The sequence below is a fragment of the Taudactylus pleione genome, unplaced genomic scaffold, assembly GCF_031769625.1.
Source record: "Taudactylus pleione unplaced genomic scaffold, aTauple2 ptg001334l, whole genome shotgun sequence".
In the NCBI taxonomy this organism is placed as follows: Eukaryota; Metazoa; Chordata; class Amphibia; order Anura; family Myobatrachidae; genus Taudactylus; species Taudactylus pleione.
In genome coordinates this window covers 3,683,788-3,708,192 of record NW_028285734.1, presented here as the reverse complement: position 1 = coordinate 3,708,192, position 24,405 = coordinate 3,683,788, and the positions used below count along the sequence as shown (strand labels likewise).

General features: G+C 49.1%; 1 protein-coding gene across 2 annotated transcripts in view; it reads right to left on the bottom strand.

The window, feature by feature from the left end:
* Positions 1 to 20,327, bottom strand: part of LOC148443111 (msx2-interacting protein-like) — a 103,611-nt gene extending 83,284 nt beyond the window's left edge. For both annotated transcript variants that reach the window (XM_088463243.1, XM_088463244.1), the window contains exons 1-4: positions 20,017 to 20,327; positions 17,989 to 18,288; positions 10,490 to 10,789; positions 1,725 to 2,357 (exon numbers count right to left, since the gene is read on the bottom strand). In XM_088463243.1, coding sequence (XP_088319369.1) covers positions 1,725 to 2,357; positions 10,490 to 10,789; positions 17,989 to 18,288; positions 20,017 to 20,249 — 1,466 coding nt within the window. In that variant the 5' untranslated portion in view covers positions 20,250 to 20,327. The remainder of the gene's footprint in view (positions 1 to 1,724; positions 2,358 to 10,489; positions 10,790 to 17,988; positions 18,289 to 20,016) is intronic.
* Positions 20,328 to 24,405: the final 4,078 nt, after the last annotated feature.

The following is a 24,405-nucleotide window of genomic DNA, read 5'->3' as shown; positions in this document are numbered from 1 at the left end:
GAGACATCAGTCTTGAGAGCTAAAGGGTTTTCACGGTTGGTCATTCGTACCATGCTGAATTCACGTAAACCCTCCTCTGGTAGGATTTATAATCAGGTCTGGCGTACGTACTTCTCCTGGTGTTCAACCAGTGGCCTTAAGCCCAGATCCTTTTGGCTTTCCCGAGTTCTCACCTTTCTACAGGCGTGTCTGAATTTGGGTCCTCACCTTTCATCTTTGAAAGTACAGGTTCTGGCACTTTCGATTTTCTTACAGAGACAGAGGCCCTCATTCAGAGGTGGTCGTAAGAAGCAAGCGCTCGCTCTGAATGAGGGCGGACGCTTGTCTAATAAAGTGCGGCCTCCTAGTCGCTTGCTAGGTTACCACCCACAGCTTTAGCGACCGACCAGGTTGATTGTCGCGATGGTCAAGACCATCGCGACCATCGGGGCTTGCGACGAGACCCTAAGGTTGTGTCTCGGCAACCGCAAGCCCCAGGGAGCTTCCTGCTCTGATCGAGCAGGAAGCTCCCCACTGACATCACTGCTGTCAGTGCGGCCGCCCACAAAACGCCTCCGTTTGTGAAACCACCTCCTCGCCATGCCTACAAAACTGGTCGAGCTGTCGATCACCATTTGCAGCCGCCCCTTTTGTAGTGAGCTCCGGAGCGAGAGAATTTCTCTCTCGCTCAGGGGCTTGCGCACGCGCAGTGCGGCTGCTGCGTGTGCGCAGGGCCTAAACATCAACCCGGTTGCGAGCGCTCTGTGCTTGTGACCGGTTCTGAATGAGGTCCAGAATGCCTTGATTCCTGATGTCCGGACCTTCTTTCAGGGAGTGCTCCACATGCAGGCCCAGTTCAATCCTCTGATGGGTCTATGGGACTTTGGTGCTTCGGGCTCTTCAGTCTTTTCATTTTGAGCTCTTCGACTCGGTGGACATTCGTTGGCCCGCGTGGAACACTATCTTTCTTCTGGCTATTGCCTCGGCCCGGAGTGTCAGACATGGTCTTCTTCTCATACATTTCTCCTATTCTTTTGACACCTTTGCCTCCGCGGACACGGCACTTGGGCGGCGAGTTCTCAGTGCAGTTCAGGAGCATCCCCTCCCTTAGGGGAAATGCTTTGAGACGTCCCAGCATTGTCCCTGTGTTCCCTATGGAGGTGAAGAAAATTAGATTTATGTTCTTACCTGGTTAAATCCTTTTCTTCAAGATCCATATGGGACACAGGATGCCCACCCTGATGCACCTATCTTGCAGGGTTTTCCTCGGTTTCTGGTTCCCCTGTCCGTCTCTTCAGGTGTGTTTGTTTCTTTGTGTGTGCGCCGGTGTTCCTTCTCCTCGCTCTTGCCTTGGGCTTGCTAACTTAACAGGCCTGCCTGGGGTAGAGGGAAGGAGTAGCCTGGGCTGTCGGTGTGGCAAAAGATGACCTGTCTGGTGCACAGACTTTAATGTCAACCTATACCCCAGCGTTGTCCCTGTGTTCCCTATGACTCTTGAAGAAAAGGATTTAACCAGCTTCTTATGATGTTGTCTGGAGCAGGTCACGTCTGGGAGCAACTACTTATATCACCTCATCAACCAAGCCAAGCCGTATAGTAAGAAAACCATCTTAACGCTACCTATTTATAGAACAAAATGCACTGACCTTGTGCACCAGATGGAGGGACCAAAGAAAGGGACTCAAGTTGAAATAAAAAGACATTAAATGAAACAAAAACCAAGAAAATGTGATAAGGCAACTTACCCACCATCTTCCATCCTGCTGTTGCTGAGAGATTCATTAAATAATCTATGCCTGGAGTCCCTGAAACTGGGCGATCTGGCAGGCCTTGACTCTCGGCTGGCCAGCCTCTGCGAGAACTGGTTCCTAGGCTGTGATGAATAGGGTGAGCGACTCCTGTTGCGCTGGTGGCTCCTGCCAGGGCTGCGCTGGTGGCTCCTGCCAGGGCTGCGCTGGTGGCTCCTGCCAGGGCTGCGCTGGTGGCTCCTGCCAGGGCTGCGCTGGTGGCTCCTGCCAGGGCTGCGCTGGTGGCTCCTGCCAGGGCTGCGCTGGTGGCTCCTGCCAGGGCTGGGCTGGTGGCTCCTGCCAGGGCTGGGCTGGTGGCTCCTGCCAGGGCTGGGCTGGTGGCTCCAGTCGGGACGCCTTCCTCGTACCTCCCTGGGTTCCCCACTGGGCAAAGTGAACTGCTCCTGGGTCCTAGCTTCAATGCGTACTGGACTGCGGCGAGAATGATATATTCCATGTTGTAAGGTCTGGTCACGTGGGTCTCTATAGCAATCCTGGTCTAAGTGTTGTGTCCTTTCGTAGCCAGCAGTCTCACGTTCATGGTGTCCATAGGCATGGTGTTCATATGATTGCTCCAATGTTTTAGTAGCCCTGCAGTAAGAAAGAAACACTGTTCAGTCTCCTGTCAGGTAGGATTTTTTAGGAGAGCATTTCATGCAGTCATTAAAGCGTATCGTAACATTATTTACTACACTGTGTACAAAAGTGTAAACCGTGCACACGTGTGTACGGATTTCATTACTCATCACATTATTTCAATTAATATTTGGGGAGGAAGATTACAGGAATTTATAAAATATACGCTAGTGACATTACACATCACTTTCCATGTACTGGTGATAACTTGCGGAAAATCCGATTTTTACTTACCGTAAAATCTCTTCCTTGGAGTCCATCTGGGGGATGCCTTACATCTGGGTTATGTAAAGTGGTGGGTGAAGTTGGACACTAACTAATTGAACTTGGTTCCCATCCCCTATATAACCCCTCCCTTACCATCATAAGCTCAGTCTAATTTTTAACAAAGCCAGGGGAGAGCCACGGAAAAAACTGAACTGAGAAAACCAGTATGAAAACCAAACAAGGGAAAGACCTTGACATCCCCCAGATGGAGTCCAAGTAAGAGATTTTACGGTAAGTAAAATTCGGATTTCCTTTATCATCTATCTGGGGGATGCCTTACATCTGGGTGATATACCAAAGCAAGCCAAATAAGGGGGGGGGGGGGGGGGGCTTCAGAACCGACCGCTCTAAGAATTTTCCACCCAACACTGGCATCTCTTGCTCCGAATGTATGAAAGCGGTAAAATTTTGTGGAAGTGCAAGAGGCTCCGACAGCACGAGTCGAGCGAGCCCAAATAGAGGCCGGAACCGTCACATTCAAGGAAAAATATGCCTGCCTAATGGCAGAAGTAACCAATCTAGCAATGGACCCCCTTTTGAGGCAGGCCAGTATCTTTTTGGTGCATAGAACAACACAGACAGGGAATCCGTATGCCTCAAAGAGTACACTGTTTTTGCACTTTAATATGTGGCTCCTGGTGTTTAGCAGTGTTTGACATGCTTTCTATATAAATATTTTTTGGCATTCAATTGGTGTGCTGTTCTTCCCTGTTGTGAATCCTCATGTGTTTTTTATATATATATATTATACATTTCGCCTAGAGTAAGATATATTGCATACAAGAACTCAAGAAATATACACATGTATGTTGTGCCTCTATGCTGATTTTATTGTGGTTATTCATAGTATGACTAAATGTATTTCATTAAATTTGCACTCCAGCGCAGAATCCTTTTTTTCGTTATTTGGTTTAGTTTGTGAGGTTGGCAACACCTCTTAGTATTCTGCTGCAGGTGTGCTTAGAGGATTTTATCAGCAGGTGGTCATCAGGCGCTGAGATTTCTTAGGAGTGATTGGCATCTGTGGTGATTATGGTCAAGTCTTTTACTGTCAATTGGCAACCCTTGTTCAGATATGCATCCTGCAGCCACCACTGAAGAGACCTCCAGGTCTGAGGTGATAATCTGAACAACTATTTGTTTAATTGCGGGTCTGGTTTTACCCATCGATGAAGCAATTGGTTCTGTAGAGGTCAGGCGTGAAATTTGGAAAAAGGAACTGCTTCGAAGGAAGCTTCCATTTTCCCCAACATCTACATGGCCCTTAGAACCGAGATATAAGACATCTGTAAAATGGTCCTTGTTCTGGATTGCAGATCCTGACTCTTTGCCTGAGGAAGAACACTCTGTGACCCAGTGTGTCGAAGAGTAGACCCAAAAATACAATCTTCTGAGACGGAATAAAATTTGAATTGGGAAAATTGATGTTCCAGCCGAATCTCTGGAGCATGCCTATTGGAATCTGAAGGTGTTGTTGAAATAGAGCTATTGAGGGAGCTCTTAGCAACAAATTGTCCAGATAGGCCAACACATTTATCCCCCCTCTCCTGAGTATGGATATCATATGTGCCATGACCTTTGTAAATACTCTGGGGGCGGTGGCCAAACCGAAAGGTAGAGCCTGAAACTGAAAATGCTGATGCCCCACTGCAAACCGCAGAAAATGTTGACGACCTCTCCATATAGGAATATGGAGGTAGGCATCCTTGATATCTATGGAGGCCAGAAAAACTTCCTCCTCCATAGAACAAATGACAGACCTTATCGACTCCATCTTGAATTTTTTTCAAGTGAAGATAAGGCTTTAACCCCCTGAAGTTGAGAATTTGTCGGAATGACCTGTCTGGTTTGTCTACTAGGAAAAGTTTGGAGTAAAACCCCAGGCCCTCCTCTAATACTGAAACCAGAATAATTACTCCAGAGCACAGAAATTGCCTGCAAAAGAGCCGCCTTTCTGCAACCATCCACAGGGAGGAGTGGAAAAGAATCTTTTTGGAGCAGGACCTTCCAAATCTAAAAGGTAACCCCTGGTGATTATTTGAATTACCCAAGAATCCAGATTGGAAAGGATCCAATATTCCCAGAGCCTGAGTAAGCGACCTCCCACCAGAGGACGGGACTCAGTCCCGTGATAGTCATTTGGATCTACCTGCTGGCTTCGCACTACAGAAGGCCTGAAAGCCTCCTCTGCCTTCATGCCGAAATGAACGAAACCTAGGAGTCTTTGTTTTAGGTGTGTTTACAGGCAGGAAAGGACTTTTTCCTCCTGTAACCTGAGAAATAATTTTGGTCAATTCTGGCCCAAACAAAGAACCACCTTCAAAAGGCAAAGTCTTTAAAGCAGGTTTTGATATTATGTCTGCCTTCCATATTTTAAGCCATCGCGAACGCCTGGCAGAAACATCTAAAGATGAGACTATCTGAATAGTATCTAACAAAGCGTCACCTACTGTATATAGGCGTCACCTACTGTATATAGGTTAGAGCTTCTGAAATCTGATCAGCTAAGGATTTAGTTTCAGATTCCTCCCCTGATTGAAAACCAGTAATCATTTGATTTATCCAAGGACCAATAGCCTTTACCACCCAAGCGCTGGCCAGAATTGGCAGCAGCAATACTCCTGACAAGCTGAATAAAGATTTAAGAACAGCCTCATTCTTTCTATCCATAGGATCTTTAAGAGTTACAGACTAAGTAGTGGGGATAGGATTAGGATAGTATTCCTAACCAACCTAGCAATAGAAGCATCCACCATAGGTGAAACTTCCATTGTTTGGCATCCTCTTCTGAAAAAGGATAAAGACCCTTATATTTTTTTGGAATACGGAGTCTTGAATCAGGTTTTAACCAGGCATGAAAAAATTCTGGAAAAACCAAAACATGTTTCTTATGTTCAAAAAAAGAAAATGCACTAGTCTCTGGCATAGCTGCCTCCTGTAACGGGATGTAGTCGGCATCCCAGCGTGCAGGATGCCCATGGTCTAGATACCGGCGCCGAAATCCTGACAGGTCGGGATCCCAGCACCAGTAACCCGACAAGTCGGCATCCCAAAGGTAAGTATCGGGGTGTTATGGGGAGGTTAGTGATAGGTAGCGGGGTTAGGCACCGGGTAGGGAGTGTTAGGATTAGGGTGCAGGGAGGGGGAGGTTAGGTTCAGACACAAGTGGGGGAGGTTAGATTTAGGCACCGGGGAGGGGGTGTTAAGTTTAGGGTGCGAGTTAGGTTTAGGCAACGGGGAGGGAGGGTTAGGGTAGGGGTTGGGAAAATACCAGCCGCTCTTATGAGTGTCAGGATTCTGGTTGCCGGGATGCCGCTGTCGGTATTCTGAACAGCGGCATCCAGACAACCGGGATTTCATACCCAACCCCCTGTAACTGCAGAGTTTCCCTGACAGCCTCTATCAGCATAGAAACTCCTGACTGACTGGGGAGCCACCCTCCCAGTCATAATCCAATTCCCCCTCCTCCTGTGAAGAAGCAGAAGCCTCTTCTCCCGGAAAAACTAGTGAGGAAAGTCATCGCTTTTTAACGGCAGTGGTCGCTGCAGACGGTGCCATTTTATTTAAAGACTTCTCCAACTGAGCGAGACATCGTCCCATATTCTGGGCTCCACTGAGGGATCAGCCAAAAGAGGAGCTTGAGCACAGGTGATCATATCATTTTCCTGAAAGTGACGTAGTTCGCCTATGCAATCCACCGTAGTTCTAGCCCAAACAGGAATCACCGACTGTTCAGCCGAACATCCTGATAATGAAACCTCCTGTGAGCAACCAGCACAGAGCGACCCTTGGTCCGTACCTTTTGGCATTTTTTTCTCACATTTTGTACAAATATAAACAGGAACTTGATAATGTCACCGCTGCACGACTACACGTGCGGCGGTGTTTTACTGACAACTTCTCCCAGCGCCTGCTGTTCCCGATGACATCACCCGCCGCACGACGCTCTCTCCTGCCACCTGTGTAAGCCTCCAGCTAATTGTGGCCGCAACCGATGAAGTCACCGCTGTGCGCCTGCACATGTCAGCGGCGTCCTGGAACCAGCAAAGCCCCTCTCTCTCATAAAGCAGCAGCATGTTGCTGCTTCTGTAACCCTCTCCGGAGCCTGATAGAAGCAGAACTTCCGCACAGCCGTCGGTACTTACTGTGAGGATTGAAGCAGCATTTTGTGCTGACAGCCCCAAGGAGACGTGAGACAAGCCGGCTCTACAGGATCTGTGAGCAATTCCAAACCCTGCCCAAATCTGCTCAAAAGCAGTATAATGGCAACAAGCTTTAAACACTTAGTAATAAGCTTACCATTTTGCATGCGGCCCCCTCGGATGTGTCTGGATTGGAGAGAGACCCAGGGACATGGGCGTTTGGGGACTCTCTCAGGGGCAGTCTTTAGAGTGGGATAGAGGTTCTCACAAAACCTCTAATCTATATATCTCCCACACTGTTGGTGCTTGTCACCCGTCTCCAGGACCTAAGCACCCTAATTCAAAACATCATTTTCAAAGCAAAGAAATAAAACCTAACTAAAAGCTAGGACCTGTCTAGCTCGTGCCTTACTCCAAAAGCACTAAAAACAAGACTGAGCTTACGGTGGTAAGGGAGGGGTTATATCGGAGGTGGGGTTATATAGGATATAGTCTGCGCCTCTTGATTTGGTTGTAAATGTTGTTGGAATGAGACTCACGTTTGCGAGTACTCTTCATTCTCTCTCGTCTGAGACATATAATTGCGACCCATTGATAGCTCCTGCCTTCCAGTAAGGGGTGTGCCACCGTCAGGGAGGCAGGGGTGTGCCGCCGTCAGTGAGGCAGGGGTGCGCTACTTTCCAGTGAGTAGTGTCTGTATACGTGATGCTGTTGTATACAGTTGGATTTGTTTACAGATGGTCATGTGACAGTAGTGCAAGTGAGCGGTTACGCTGGGAATTGTGCGGCCGTCGAGTAATAATGCAGTCATGTGATCTAGTGCATCCAATCATGTTAGTGGGAATGCTGTCATTATAACACACATTATTACATGGGAACTTTGCCGCTCCACCACGCTCAAACCATTGCCCCACTCATTTTTCTCTTCGACTGGCACATCTACATGGTAAGACCTTTATTTTGATACCACAACCCTATTTTTACGTTCAAGTCACACAGTAAAAAAAAACCAAAATAGAATATATAGATACCTCACACTGCCTATATCATGCACAGTGTTCTCCCCAGAATTTTTTTCCAGCGAGTGGCATCAAAAAGTAGCCGGGTGGGGGCCTTCGCAATTCTGCACGTACCAGGAAAAGGGGTAGCTCCCTTACCATTCCAGCCCAACAGGTCTCAGGCTGCTCCCCCACTGGCTCGCAGTCAGAAGTGCCCATTATACAGTGCCCCCTGTAGTTTTCCCCTTTATGCATTGCCCCCAGTAGTTTTGCTTTGCCCTCATGCAGTGCCACCAGGCTTAAGTAGTGCCCCTATGTAGTGCCCCCAGACTGGTCCCTTATGCAGTGCCCCCATGCTTAGTGCCCCTTATGCAGTGTCTAAAGGTCCCAGAGGCAGTGAGATGCATAGGAGACATCAGCAGGGGCCAGTAAACCAAGTCGCCAGGGGCACCACTAAGCCTAGCCTCTCAGGAATAAGCCCAGCAAATGACAGCAGCGGAACCAGAGGAGGGGAACAGAAAATGGCGGTGAGCGGGAGACTTCCAGCCCGGCTGAATGTGATCAGAGCAGCTGGGAGCCCTCTGGAAAAGACACACAGTCAGGCAAGCTCAGCCCAGAACACAGGCAGCAGTGTCACAGGGGAGGGCAGCACCACGGGGCAGAACTTACCTTTACTTGCTCGCTGCTCACGCTCCTGGTGCCTCGCTCTGACTGGATCCAAGTAGATCCAGCAGGCGCGCGGGGCAGGCTCCTCACGTCGCGGGTGAAGTCATGACGTCACCCGCGCAGTGCATCACTGGGAACGCTTGCCTCTGAAGCTATCAGAGGCTTCTTTAGCCTCCGGTCACTTCAGAGGCCAGCGTTCCACAGCGGGGGTTGGCGGGGGAAAGTGCCGGGCGGTAGGCCGTTTCTGCCGGGCGATGCGCCCGCAGAAAACAGCCTGGGGAGAATACCTGTCTCTATTTATACTACTGCTGTTGTTGATAGAGTCATTGGATAATCTACGCTTGGACCCCCTGCCACTGGGAGATCTGGCAGGCCTGTACTGGTTCCTAGACTGGAATGAATGGGGCGAGCGACTCCTGTTGCGCTGGTAGTTCTGGCCAGGACTCCTCCCTCGTACCTCCCTGGTAATGTCATTTTTGTAAATATCCCCACGGACCACACTGGGCAAAGTAAACTGCTCATGGGTGCTAGACTGAGTGAACATTAAAAACCATCTCTGTGTGGCGCATAGCCCCCCTTTTCTCATATCCCTCCCCACATCCCTTTTCCCCTCTCCTCAACCTATTAAACAGCAGTGCCTCTTGGCTGACTGCTCCACCTGAGGTCACCCTGCAGCAGGTCCTGGAGGCTATCACATCCTGTGGAAATAGGCTGTCTGATGAGCTGGAGAAGGTGCAGATGATTTTGTCCCTAATACGTTCCTACCATCACCCTTATCCTGGTATCTTACCGTTGACTTTATGGGGCACACTGCTGCTGATGTTGAATTGGGAGGATATACCAGCCGCTTACCTAGACAGGCCCCGACAGAGGAGGACACCCTGGGTTTCACCGAATCATCATTGTTGACTGTTCCCGTTGTCAGAGGGATCGGGTACTTCAACAGAGGTGACCCTGCAGCAAGAGCTCAATCCTGTGCATCATAGTGAAGAACGAGTCACAGAAAACCTGGTGATGATGTCATCTGCTCTGGCCCTTTTGCATCGTGATTTGCCTAGGGTCCAAGTATCGGTTGCCGCAATGTCCTTTTCTCTGGTCAAGCCCAATATTCGAAAGCAGGGGGAATATAATGCTACAGTTGTTCTTCATCTTCATGAATCCACTACAGATGAAGTTGTAGTTCCTGCACATTCTGTCCCATCTACTGGTCCTGCTTCCCTGATGTTGGTCTGCAGGGTCTTTCGGATGCCGGACAGTCTCCTCCAAAGCTTATTGAGAACCTTCCTATCCGTGAAATTCCTCAAGATGGGGCTTTAAAGGCATCTATAGTACTATTTCCCTCCCTTTAGGTTATTTATGCAACGTGTTCCTATACTTTTAGTCTGACTTTTCCTGAATATAGGATTATCTTATTTGGATTCATCTCCTATGCACCTATGTTCTAATGTTAATTTATCCGGTTATTTCTGCTGTAGCAACTGTAGTTGCTTTGATATATCCTGATCTGCCTCTGCACATCTGCTTGGTCCTGCTGCTCACATTAAGGGTGACCAGGCAAGAGGGAGTCAGCGTATTAGAGCGGGGGGGGGGGGAGGTGTGGAGTGCCAGGCGGTAGCTGTTTCTTTCCGTGTGGTGCGTCTGCAAAAAAACAGCCTGGGGAGAACACTGGCATTACAGAGAGAGAATATCCCACAGAGAGAGAACGGATTAGAGGGGGTGGGTAGAGCATGGCAGCCAATATGCATATGGGGGGGAGGTGGCCAGATTCGTCCAGACATTCCTTCCCGGGGTAGTGGTGAGGAGGTTTGGCCTGCAAGCAAAACTATTTATCTGACCATTGTAAAGTTCTTACGGATCAGTAAGATCCCGGTCACAGAAATAACTAGTTTCCAAACCCAAGAGGAAGCACTGAGATTTCCCAAAGTGTTACATCTATCAAGGGGAATTTAAGAGTTTTGTTTATTCTCACCATATAAAATACAAAATATCTGCCTTGATAAACCTTACAACTTACCGTTCCAGTATCTGCTTATAACGATGTTCCCATGAATTAAATGACTGTGGGGGACCATGAGTTGACCCCTCACCGACTCCTCTGAACTCAGAAAACCCTCTACTAGGATTGATCATATCAGAAACAGGGGCAGGAGTCGAAGGTGCACCCAGCGTGCTGTAATGCATCCGATGGTCTAGGGCCCCCATTATTTTGACTGGGGCATTGTCCTTCTGTGTAGATCTATTATTCGCAAATGGTGCCACGCCACCATCAGCTCCTCTGTTAGGTAAAGAGTTGACACTCTCAACGCCGCCATATCTGGAAAAAACAAAAGATAATAAAAACTAAGATTACTGAAGCATTACAACATTTCCAAAATATATTCACTATTTTACAGTACGGTAAGATAAGAGGATATATGCTGAATGACAGAGTTTGCAGATCAAACATGCTTGAAAATAAAAATCCTTCATTGAGCGTTTGCCAGATTATTTTTCATTTGCATACACTATAATCCATACAGTCATCGATCTACTTTATTTCACAGGATTATATTATATGGCCATCGCAAGGATTAACAAATGCACAATATAAAGGTTCAGCCTATTAGTGCACCATTCCAGGTATTTTCCTCAGGAGCATCGGCCCCGACATAGAGCAAGTTCGTCAAGTAACATGAATGTTGAATAGAACAATGGGCATCTATCTTGTTTAAGGGTCTTACGGCAGAGGTTCCCAAACTCGGTCCTCAAGGCACCTTAACAGTCCAGGTCCTGGTGCCGGCTTCCACCCCCCCCTCCCCCAATGTGGTTAATGGCGCCTGCGGCACAGAAAGCTTAGACCCCGTGCTGTGGCACCATATTTGAGATGTTGCCGGCACTAGGTGCCAAGTGTTTAACAATGTATTTTATAGTTTTGTAATGCTGCGGCCCGAGGCCATCATCAGTGGGTGGTAACTGGTACTAGGGGAATGAGTCGCCGCATCCGGGACTTAGTCCCAGAGCTGGTCTATTGTGAGGGATCGGTAGGCATCAGCCGACATCAATCAGGAGTTGTGGTCGCAGCTTGTCTACGCGTACGCAGCATAGGCGGTTCCAGGTACCGACTTAGTGGTTTCTGGTGCCAGTGTAAAAGCCTGTATGAAAATAAGCAGTTCCAAGTGCCGAAGAAGGAACTTGGTGGAGGCAGCGAGGTTACACGCCCACGGCGCAGTGTGCGGAGTCACTAACAGGCAGTTACAGACCATACAAGGGAATCCCTAATACCCCAAGATCAGTGGGATCAAAAACAATCTGTGGCCACTTGGCGCAGACAAGGTCATCCGGTCACAGATATTGGTGGCATAGTGGTGGGATACTCCCAGGTGGCTTTTCTGTCACCAGATTGGAAAAGCAGAGTTACTTACTTAGGAGAGAAGTGCAGTTCAGGAGAACGCACAGGATGGCCGACTACAGCGTAACGTACAACGGTTATCTTGAAATGGCGTGCCATGGAAAGGGCATTAAAGTCCCTTACAAAGTTACCCGAAGTGACATGAGGGAGGCGCTCATAAGGTGGGAAGCGCTGATGGCGACAGCATCCACGAGGACGACCTAATGGTGAACACACTTAGGAACCTAGTGAGAGCTATAAACCCCCACACCCTCTCACTGCAGTTATGTTTGTTTCCCAAACTTCCACAGAAGGGCAGGTATCCCAACGTGGCCAGGAATGGCGGAACGGATACACTAGCGGATCGGCTTTCAGAATTGGGAGAAAGGGCAACAAAACAGGAAAGCATGCTCATCATCCGGATGTGGAATGGTGAGCGGACACTCCCAGCCGTGGTACCCCGAAAAACCGTTGCTGAGTGCTGTACCCAAATTCCAAGGCATAAAGTTTGAGAAATTTGCAGACAGTTATGGGGACACTGATGGACATTTACAAGTATTTGAAAGGACTTGCAAACTTCAAGATTTGCGTAAGCAGGAGTGGGGCAGACACCTAGTACCCACGCTGCATGGAGGGGCACTGGAGGTCCTATTGAGTGGCCATTGAGGACTGTGGTGACTACGGCGAAGTCGTAAGGGACCTCCTTCAGAAATATTTCATCAATCCTGAGTCCTACAGGAAAAAGTTCCAGGACTTGCCCAAGAACCCTACCAGAACCCATGAGCAGTTAGTCACCCAGCTTAGGCAGTATGTGGTGAAGTGGGTTGCCCTGATGCGCCGACAACCGTTCTATCGCAGGTGCGCCCCTGAGGTGAAGGAGTAGGTGGACGGGGAACCACCCAGCTTAAAGCTGGCGGCCCATGCCAGCCGACAAGTATGACCAGCAGCCAACCACAAAAGACTGTACAACCAGGGGGGATACCCCTCTTCAGCTCATCGCCACCCAAAGCAAGCATCTTCCAACCCAGATGCTTTTAGCCAGTAACCAGCAATCAGAGACCACCGGAGTCCTGACTGGACAAGAAGTGCTACAGCTGTGGGAAAATAAGTAATCTGAGGATGAACTGTCCCCACCCCCCAAACTCATACCCCTATACCGAGTGCTGGAGCCTGGCTTGCTTGTCTAACCCAGGAAGTGAGCCCAAAAAGACTGTTCCCACTCCAGAAAGTAGAGGCACGATCTACCTTTATCAGCTCATTTGGCTTGTTCGAGTTCCAGACCATACCATTTGGGATGATGAATGCGCCAGCCACCTACCAGAGCATTGTCAATGACATGCTGAAGGGGTACACAGATTTTGTGGAGGCCCGGCTTGGATGACATCACAATCTTCAACTGCGAATTTGGGAAGATCACCTGAGGCATGTGGGGCTGGTGTTAGAAAGGATTCAGAGGGCAGGTCTGACCATTAGGCAGACAAGTCCCAAAAGGGAATGTAAAATGTACAGTATCTAGGGCACCATGTGTGGGGAGTTCAGGTCAATCCTGAAAATAGATACAATCCGAAACTGGCCCTGGCCCACAACACAGAGACAGGTCCTGGCCTTCTTAGAGATTGCAAGGTACTACAGGCGCTTTATCTCAGACTTCTGTGCTCAATTTTAATAGCAAGTGTTATTAATACAAAAGGATAAAAATGAGGTGCGCCTCTTAACCAGTCAAAACAAATCTTCAAAACTGGCAGCTCCAAAAAAAGCAGGATCTGCTACCTGCTATAGAAAAAATGGAAAAGGTGTAGTAGGAGCACTGGTTTATGAAGAAAAAAACACAATGATGCATAAGTATAAATAATTAATAACAGTCAATATAAAAACAATGTGAATGTTTCAGCTCTAAAACAAAAAAGTCCCTTCCTGTGCACTGGAAGATAAAAAAAATATATTTTGATATCTGTATAATGAACAGATGATCCACACAAAGAAATGTCCTGCTGTATTTAGATAGAAAAAAAAACAGCAATTGTATCCTTTTTGTGGCAGGATGATTGTTAGATTGGCTACAAAGGTTATTATGTAACCACTGTGGGTAGCCGATAGGTGAAGCACAATGTCTTAATAAGTGCACGCTGACCCCGACTAACTGTGGGGTATAGTACTCTACCGCCCAATAGCGGGAGTATAGGATCTGCGTGTGGATTAATATTTACCGTCTCAATCCCCGATCTCCAGGGTCCCGCATGTGAAGTAGATGTGATGAGGTCTATAAGACGCCTGGTGCTCCACCACTCGTCAGCGGGAGCGCGAGTGCTGGGTATATGACCGCTGGATGATCTATCTCCGTGCCCGACTGTGTGGACAGCTGTTGGCCTGGCTGGCCAAACTGCGAGCCGGATGACTATCACAGCGGGCTCCCTGCCAGGGAGAGGTGTGGATATTCAATGATCTCGTGCACAGGCAATCAGGAGAGTGTAATACAGGATGTTCCTTGACGCGTTTCTCCGGGCAAAAGAAATCAGGGTTTCCTCAGAAGGCATAAATGTTTTTTAGTCACTCGTCTTGATAAAAGACGCCGGGGAGCGTCAAAACGCGTTTAGAAGTCGTGACAGTGGATAGTTTATCTTACCTCAGAGCCAGTTCTATATACCCACTGAGCACCCGGGTTCCATGCTACTTGTGGTGTATACTGAATCGGCTTTTACCCTTTCCATCTGGTACGGATAAATTATCCAACTTTTTAAGTGTGTGTAAAGGGTCATTAAAATAGTGATTTATATCCACACTGAGTTTCTCAGGTCTTTATGGGGGAAGACTAACGGATTCTATGCAAAAGATACCTTTATGGATCTCCAATATGCTTTACTGATGTAAGCATACAAGTAAGAATCATTCCACATACACCCTTATACACACAGATAGAGGTATGAAGTTTTTCATTATATCAAAGCAGCACACCTTCGGTAAATCTTTATATGGACTATCCTGGTAGTTTTTTGGATATTGTGACGTAGAATGTTTTTTTTAACATATTGTACTTTATTTTTTATTGTTTAAATATATGAATCCTGGGATGAAATCCTGAGAGATAAAGATTGCTACGCTGAGAAATTACATCATTATCTACATTTGGGACTATACTCATATTTGGAAACAACTTCTAAGTCTAAGCAGTGCCACCAGGATACTTCCTTTCATGTTTGCCCTATGGTGAGAGATTAGGCATACTCTCTCTCAGGAGGTGTGCTGCACCTGCATCTGTTTTTATAGATTTACCACTGGATTTATTGTACTTATCTGGCGCCAAGATAATACTGTGTCAGCTTGTGAGGCTCACAACCCTTTAAAGAGGTTACAACAAACACGGGGAAAAATGGCAGACCGTTGCAAGTGCAGCCTTGCACTTCAGATTCATGACTTTCACATTATCCATAAGCAAGGCAAGGCTGACAGCAATGCGGAGGGACTGTCTCGTCAGGAAGAGCCTGGAGGAACTCCTGGTAACCCCAAAAAACTGCGGGACCAGGAATCAAATCATTGGGACATGGCTTACTGGTGGCCCGGGTCCAAGTCCCGATGCAGACTCCCACCACCAACCCCCATTGGTTAATGAAAGCCAAGGAATGGAAGGCTTTATCCCCCGTGTTGCTGTACCATATATGAAACGTTACCGGCGCTAGGCGCCAAGTGTTTTACAATGTATTTCATTGTTTTGTTGTGCCGTAGCCTGGACCCTCTACGGCGCCTGCGTCAATAGTGGGTGGAAACCCCCAGTGCAGTGCACCGGGGTACTAGGTGAATGAGTCGCTGTAGCCGGGGCTTAGTTCTGGAGCCACAGGGCAAGAAGTGGTCACATTCTGACGGCGATCCAGTACCCCACCTCTACAGTGCGGCACTGCAGGTCACACGCTGGGGGGACAGAGAGAGTCTGCTCCATGAAACCCCGGCAGAGAGAGGGGGCAGTACGGAGCGCTCGCAGCCAAACTGAATCCTGTGGCTGCTGCGCTCAGGATGTGTTGCACCGGGGGAAGTGTGCATAGAGCTGCCCGCTGGGTGGACCAGGAAAGCCGGCTGCCAGTGAGCGCTCCAACGCTGTTAGCCATTGGTGCAGCGAGCCCCAGCACATCCCAGACAGCAGGGATGAGAGTTTGGCACCCGGCGACCCAGCACTGCAGGGGTGGGCTAACAAAGCCCAGCACTGAGCACAGTGATCTTTGTGGAAAGCATTGAACTGCTGTAACATCTGTATGATGTACTCCATAAGCACATGCAAAGGGAAAGTGCCTTTTTGAAGACTTCTGAGCAATAAACATCTTGCCTTTACAACAACTTCATCTGTCTCCTGCGACAACACTATTCCAGTTCCTGGCTGTTCTGGATTCAGCCCAATGTCTCAAAGCTCAAGCCCTCTGCCAGCTACCGTCCAGAGACTGTTCCATTGTGAGGGATCACTAGGTATCAGCGACACCAATCAGGAGTTGTGGTCGCAGCTTGTCTACTTATACACAGCAGAGGAGGTTCCAGGTGCTGACGAAGGGAGCCTGGGAGAAGTGGCTCCAGGTGCTGACGAAGGGAGCCTGGGAGAAGTGGCTCCAGGTGCTGACGAAGGGAGCCTGGGAGAAGTGGCTCCAGGTGCTGACGAAGGGAGCCTGGGAGAAGTGGCTCCAGGTGCTGACGAAGGGAGCCTGGGAGAAGTGGCTCCAGGTGCTGACGAAGGGAGCCTGGGAGAAGTGGCTCCAGGTGCTGACGAAGGCAGCCTGGGGGAAGTGGCTCCAGGTGCTGACGAAGGCAGCCTGGGGGAAGTGGCTCCAGGTGCTGACGAAGGGAGCCTGGGGGAAGTGGCTCCAGGTGCTGACGAAGGGAGCCTGGGGGAAGTGGCTCCAGGTGCTGACGAAGGGAGCCTGGGAGAAGTGGCTCCAGGTGCTGACGAAGGGAGCCTGGGAGAAGTGGCTCCAGGTGCTGACGAAGGGAGCCTGGGGGAAATGGCTCCAGGTGCTGACGTAGGAGCCTGGGGGAAGTGGCTCCAGGTGCTGACGTAGGAGCCTGGGGGGAAGTGGCTCCAGGTGCTGACGAAGGGAGCCTGGGGGGAAGTGGCTCCAGGTGCTGACGAAGGGAGCCTGGGAGAAGTAGCTCCAGGTGCTGACGAAGGGAGCCTGGGAGAAGTGGCTCCAGGTGCTGACGTAGGAGCCTGGGGGGAAGTGGCTCCAGGTGCTGACGTAGGAGCCTGGGGGAAGTGGCTCCAGGTGCTGACGTAGGAGCCTGGGGGAAGTGGCTCCAGGTGCTGACGTAGGAGCCTGGGGGAAGTGGCTCCAGGTGCCTGTGAAGGAGCTTGGTGGTGGTAATGAGGTTCCACACCCACGGTGCAGTGGGCAGAGTCAGTAACAGGCGGTTACTGACGGTAAGAGGGAATCTCCAATTCCCCAAAAACCACTGGGATCAAAAACAATCTGTGGCCACTTGGTGCAGGCAATGTCATCTGGTACTTAATTAGTACCTCAGCGAATTTAATTTAACCTCCTGCGCTCAACCATGGATATCTCTAAAACCTGAACTGTTGGGGTGCCTTGAGGACAGCGTTTGGAAACCTCTGTAATATGGTCTTCAAATATTTACGCTGAGATCCATGTAAACTTTTACCAGAATGTGAGATGCCTTGAGTGCATGTTAGTCAGAAACAGAATTCTAAAACAGTTCTATATCTCCGATACAGAAACGGTATGTAATACTGACAGATGGGATCCAGGCGGTCAGAATACCGACGCCTGGATCCCGACAGGGTTAACATACCGACACTTGGTGGTCAGTATGCTAACCATACCCCTCTCCCTTCCCTAACCCTCCCTCCCAGTGCTTAAATCTAACCTCCCCCTCTCCACACCCTAAACTTAACCCTACCACTCTTAGTGCCTGACCCTAACCCTCCCCCCCACCCGGCTACTTACCTTCGGCATCCCGGTGGTTGGGATGCCGGCGTCGGAATTCTGGCAAAGTTCTTACGGATCAGTAAGATCCCGGTCACAGGAATCACTAGTTTCCAAACCCAAGAGGAAACACAGAGATTTCCCAAAGTCCATCGGAGGGGACGTAAAAGTTTTTTTTTTTCTCACCAGATAAAATACAAAATATCTGCCTTGATAAACCTTACAACTTACCCATCCAGTATCTGCTTATAAAGATGTTCCCATGAATTAAATGACTGTGGGGGACCGCAAGTTGGCCCCCCACCGACTCCTCTGAACTCAGAAAACCCTCTACTAGGATTGATCTGATCAGAAACAGGGGCAGGAGTCCAGGGTGCACCCAGCGTGCTGTAAGGCATCCGATGGTCTAGGTCCCCCATTTTTTTTAAAGTGGTATGGTCCTTCTGTGTAAATCTATTATCCGCAAATGCTGCCACGCCACCATCAGCTCCTCTGTTAGGTAAAGAGTTGACACTCTCAACGCCGCCATATCTGGAATAAACAAAGATAATAAAAACTACAATTACAGAAGTATTAGTACATTTCCAAAATCAGACGGCACTTAAACTCACAGTTCACACTTTAATGTTAGTGATTTTTGAGGTTTCTACATAAAAGCTTTACCGCACTTTAAAAAAAAACGTGTTTTTTGTACTTGCGTCTCCCTAGGAGAACAATGATTACACTGAATGCGCTGATAGAAGCTTGGGCACTTTCAAATTAAGCTTCAAAAACTCAAGCGCCAACCATTTTTGTGTCGACCTTTTGACATGTCAACCTTTAGTGTGGCAACCTTTTGTCCCAGTCGACCTTTTGTGACTGTCTAACATCTGGTGTCTATCTAGACATTGTCGACCTTTTTATTGTCTATCTATAGTCTGGAACCCTCGTTTTCTGACCATTACTAATCCGACGAATACTGCAATGGATATAGAGGACACCCAGTCATAGGGTCTGGGGGGTGCATTGTTCCGGATTATCTCATATCTTGGGGCTGTGAGGGGACCTGTGAAGGAGGCGCACTGATCTACCACCAGTGACGTTGTGCTCCCCGGGATAAGCAGCAGGTAATCAGTATAATACAACCTTATCTCACTCCTCTCTAAAACCTCCACGTGTGTAACTCCTGTGGCAATAGTGGCTGAACGGAGCCCGCTTTCAGTGTGCATTTAATCACATCGGGCACAGCATAAGGGGGGGTTAAAGGTGGAAGAGGGTCCCAGACAGTGTCCGCGGGGGTTTAAAGAGTGAAGATGGTCCTGGGGAGGGGGGGGGAATCAAAGGTGGCACCATGTCAGTGGGAGTAAAGGGGGATCCCAAGCAAGGGTAAGGGAGTCCCAGGCACAATAACAATAGGTGTGAGGGGGTCCCGGGCACCGCATCAGGGAGTATGAGGGGGGGGGTCCCAGGCACAGTATCAGGGAGTATGAGGGGGGGTCCCAGGCACAGTATCAGGGAGTATGAGGGGGGGTCCCAGGCACAGTATCAGGGAGTATGAGGGGGGGTCCCAGGCACAGTATCAGGGAGTATGAGGGGGGGGTCCCAGGCACAGTATCAGGGAGTATGAGGGGGGGTCCCAGGCACAGTATCAGGGAGTATGAGGGGGGGTCCCAGGCACAGTATCAGGGAGTATGAGGGGGGGTCCCAGGCACAGTATCAGGGAGTATGAGGGGGGGTCCCAGGCACAGTATCAGGGAGTATGAGGGGGGGTCCCAGGCACAGTATCAGGGAGTATGAGGGGGTCCCAGGCACAGTATCAGGGAGTATGAGGGGGTCCCAGGCACAGTATCAGGGAGTCCCAGGCACAGTATCAGGGGGTATGAGGGGGTCCCAGGCACAGTATCAGGGGGTATGAGGGGGTCCCAGGCACAGTATCAGGGGGTATGAGGGGGTCCCAGGCACAGTATCAGGGGGTATGAGGGGGTCCCAGGCACAGTATCAGGGAGTATGAGGTGGTCCCGGGCACAGTACCAGGGGGTATGAGGGGGTCCCAGTATCAGGGAGTATGAGGGGGTCCCAGGCACATGATCAGGGAGTATGAGGGGGTCCCAGGCACATGATCAGGGAGTATGAGGGGGTCCCAGGCACAGTATCAGGGGGCATGAGATTGTCCCGGGCACAGTAACAGGGTGTATGAGGGGTTCGGAGCACAATACACGGGTTAGAGATTAAAGGCCACCCCCGGGCACATCCCGTCCGCGGCAGGAATCCGCCACTCACCGTTTAAAATGCTCAAAGCTTTTGTCATCCCGCACGTTCCCCGCCCACAGGTGCCCGGCTCCCCGGTCCATGCTGGCTCGGTGTCCCGGCTCATGCAGACGTAGGGAGGTGGAGAGGGCTGCGGGCCGCTGAGCCCGGCATCGGGTGGGACTCTTGTCACACACAGCGGCTGTCGGGCTCCGTCTCCCGGTTTCCCCGGTCACACACTCACATCCAGCTCTGCGCATGCGCATGAGGTGAATGGGAAACTTCCGTCCTCACCACACGTCACGTACGGTCATCACTGAAGGGGAACCTATGCAGTGTTCAGATCCCCTTCAGTAGCTGTACCTGGAAGTGACGTACGGTGAGGGCGGAAGTGCGGTGCCCATAAAGGCCACCAAAAGAAGACAATTGTCCGTGAGCCAGCATGGACCAGGCAATTGTGGGTGGGGGTTGCTGCTAGCTCCATGTTGAAGAAAGCACCGCTGACGTCACAACCACGTGACCGCTATGGCAGGGCCGGTCCGCTGCCAGTGTTACTATCCACGTGGGCATAGTGGGGGTATATAAACCTGTGGCGAGCCATCGTGCCCGAAGCGCGGCGGGCAGACATTTTTGGCCCCCGTTCTGTACCTTGCCCCTCACCCTTTTGTCCGTGGTCACGACGTCAGAGGTCCTATACAGCACCTCGTTAGACCTAACCGTGGGTGGGGAACCTACCCCCATAACGTGCGGCATTTTAAACGGTGAGTGGCGGATACCCAGGACACTGCCCAACCGTTGGGGTAGGTTCCTGACCCTAACCATCCCTTCTATTGACTAACCCTAACCGTCGGGGTAGGTGCCTAACTGTCCAGTAAGACCTTAACTCTTAAAAAGAAAAAAAGTCAACCTATTGACCTTGTCGACCATTTGTACCTGTCAACCTCCTTACATGTCGACCTTTAGTGTGTCGACCTATTGAATGTCTAACGTCTGGTGTTTATCTAGACATTGTCAACCTTTTTACTGTCTGTCTATAATCCGGCGTCCGTCTGAATACAAACTGAAAGATAAAGCAATCATTTGCCCAAAAACAAAATTATAGAGCATTTCAAATGGTGAGTGGCGGATTCCAGCCACAGACGAGATGTGCCTGGGGGCAACCTTTCAGCCCTCTTCTCTGTATGCCCTGTGCATTGTGCCCCAAACCCCTCCGATATTGTGCCACTGCCCGGGACCCCCTCATACCCCCTGATACTGTGCCTGGGACACCCTCATACCAACTGATACTGTGCCCGGGATCCCCTTTACTCCCCACTGACACTGTGACCGGTACCCCCTGCCCCCCCAGGACACTGTACCCAGGACCTTCAGTCTTAACCCCCCCCCCTGCCCGGACACTGTGCCTGGGACCCTCTTCCCCCTTTACCGCCCCTACACTGTACCCAGGATAGATCTCCCTGTTTGTCTCAAAACGTGATCGTACATACTCTGTATGAGTTTAGTGGCAGAAAAGAAGTCACCTTTTTAACGATTAATTTTGGGCCATTGAAAACGTGACGACTCCTTGTGGCATGAAACACCACCCAGGTGGTACGTCCAGGGGATCTAACAGTGTGCACTATATGGTATTGATCCAATATAAAAACATAATTGCTCACCTTATTAAGGTGAGCCCAATACCTTTACAAATAACCAGAATAAATTTCCAGTTAGTTTTTATGTATAAAATATTGCAATATATATTGGCATATGGAAAACATCGCAAGTAAGAAGTCGCTCACAGTTGGCCGATGTTGCGTCTCTGCGCATGCATGTTCATCTCAATGCGTGTGTGCGAGCCAGTCATTGCGATCACGTAAGGGAGCGCACGGTATACGCTATTAGCACGGAGAGACCACTGACATTGACAGGTAGTGCCGTTTGTGGGTGGTGATGGGGTGTGGTTGGGCGAACGCAGACGCGCCTATGCGTCTGAACTGCGTTACAGGGGCATGCATAATTAATCTTGTGCGGCGGCATACGCAGCTGTACGTCTCGATGTACACAGGAAGCTGCCATAATCCTGCGGCTGGTTAGGGCTCCTACAGTTGTGCGTATGGGTTCGATGGTTCCCGATATTACTGATGTTTGCGCTAGCTTGCGTACTGATCAAGCATAGAGTAAAGGGAGACGGGCTGGCTTTATTTAGTACTGGGCGTCTGCATCTTGTGTTGCGATTGCCGTGCGTATGCATTCATTAGCATATTCTCGCAGCGGCCAGGTACGTTCAATCTCTTCTTTACGATCCTTGCTGAATCAGGCCCTAAGTCTGCTGGAGAGTTCTTGCTTTAAGTAGGGAAAGTGCATCCTCAATGAACACATACATGATAAAACTTTCTTTCAAAATCAGACTGTTAACATTCAGTCAGAAAACATGAAATATACGTAACCTAACAATAAGTAAAACTTTTATCACTATGAATGAAATTGCTTAGTGTTGTGAAAGGAAATGAGCCAACCAGATCATTTTGCTCTTAATATTTGATTTGCTTAAATAATTTCCACACTGGAGACTTAACATAAAGTTCATATGATAGAACAAGAATGGACATGAAACACAGATGGTATATAACCATGTAGTTCTGGTCCAGGGACAGCGCTGGGAGTTTGAGCTCCGCTCTGTGATTAGTTGGCAGCTGATGCTGGAGACTGCACAGTAAAGGTGCCCATCCACCAGGCGATTAAGTTGAGCGATTGAACGGTAACGATATTGTTCAATTGTTCATAAATCGTTTGCAAAAATGTCTAAAATGACCAGCGATGCGTGTGCCCGCTGGTCGTTTAGCCATCTATCATCGGGCAAACATGCTGGACAACCTGACGATAACGTCAGATTGAGCATGTTAGCAGATGATTATTGTGCCTACACTGAACGACTGCTCATTCAGTGTAGGCACATCACAGACTGACAATGTCGTAATCGTGCAGTCTTTTGCCTGTCTTCTAGTGGATGGGAAGCTTTAGAGTAGCAAAGAAAGGTTTTTAATGTATTGCTGATACCTGGGAGCAGGGGCGTATCTATAATGGGTGCAGGGTGTGTTCGGTGCACACAGGCCCCCAGGTCCAGAGGGGCCCGCATCTATATTATCTAAATTTACCTCTCCGAGGTCCCACGTTGGGTGTCTCAGTGCTCCTCAAAAGGCCAGAAAATGGCCACTGCACCATGTGCACTAGACTCTGGGCATACTCTAGTGCCCAGAATCTTCTGATGCTGCGGTGGCCAGCCAGATGCGTCAGTCGGCTGCCGGCCACCAGGGAGAGAGGAGGGGTCCCCTGATGGGGGAATGTACACGGGCCCCTCCTCTCTTAAGACGCCTCTGCCTGGAAGTAATGATGTTTGCAATAGGAAATACGGTTGCTCTGGGGAGCCCAGATTGACGTGATGTGTACAGCAGGGTTTCCATGCTACATTAATTCTATATGAAATATATGGAACGAAGGGAGAGAGGGAATGGAGTCCCTTTTACATAGACAGGAAGTCACGCTACACGTACAGTCAGGTGCATAAATATTGGGACATTGACAGAATTTTCATATTTTGGCCTCTATTCACCACCACAATGGCTTTGAAATGAAACAAACAAGATGTGCTTTAACTGCAGACTTTCAGATTTAATTTGAGGGTAATTACATCCAAATCAGGTGAACGGTGTAGGAATTACAATGGTTTCTATATGTGCCTCCCACTTTTTAAGGGGCCAAAGGTAATGGGACTATCAACTCATGGACAGGTGTGGGCTATTCCCTCGTTATTTCTTTATCAATTAAGCAGGTAAAAGGTCTAGAGTTTATCCTAGGTGTGACATTTGCATTTGGAATCAGTTGCTGTCGACTCTCAATATGAGATCCAAAGAGCTGTCACTATCAGTGAAGCAAGCCATCATTAGGCTGAAAAATCAAAACAAATCCATCAGAGAGATAGCAAAAACATTAGGTGTGGCCAAATCAACTGTTTGGAACATTCTTAAAAAGGAAGAACGCACCGGAGAGCTCAGCAACACTAAAAGACCCGGAAGACCACGGAAAACAACTGTGGTGGATGACAGAAGAATTATTTCCCTGGTGAAGAAAAACCCCTTCACAACAGTTGGCCAAATCAAGAACACTCTCCAGGAGGTAGGTGTATATGTGTCAAAGTCAACAATCAAGAGAAGACTTCACAAGAGTGAATATAGAGGGTTCACCACAAGATGTAAAAACAGGAAGACCAGATTAGAGTTTGCCAAACAACATCTAAAAAAGCCATTACAGTTCTGGAACAACATCCTATGGACAGATGGGACAAAGATCAACTTGTACCAGAGTGATGGGAAGAGAAGAGTATGGAGAAGGAAAGGAACTGCTCATGATCCAAAACATGCCACCTCATCAGTGAAGCATGGT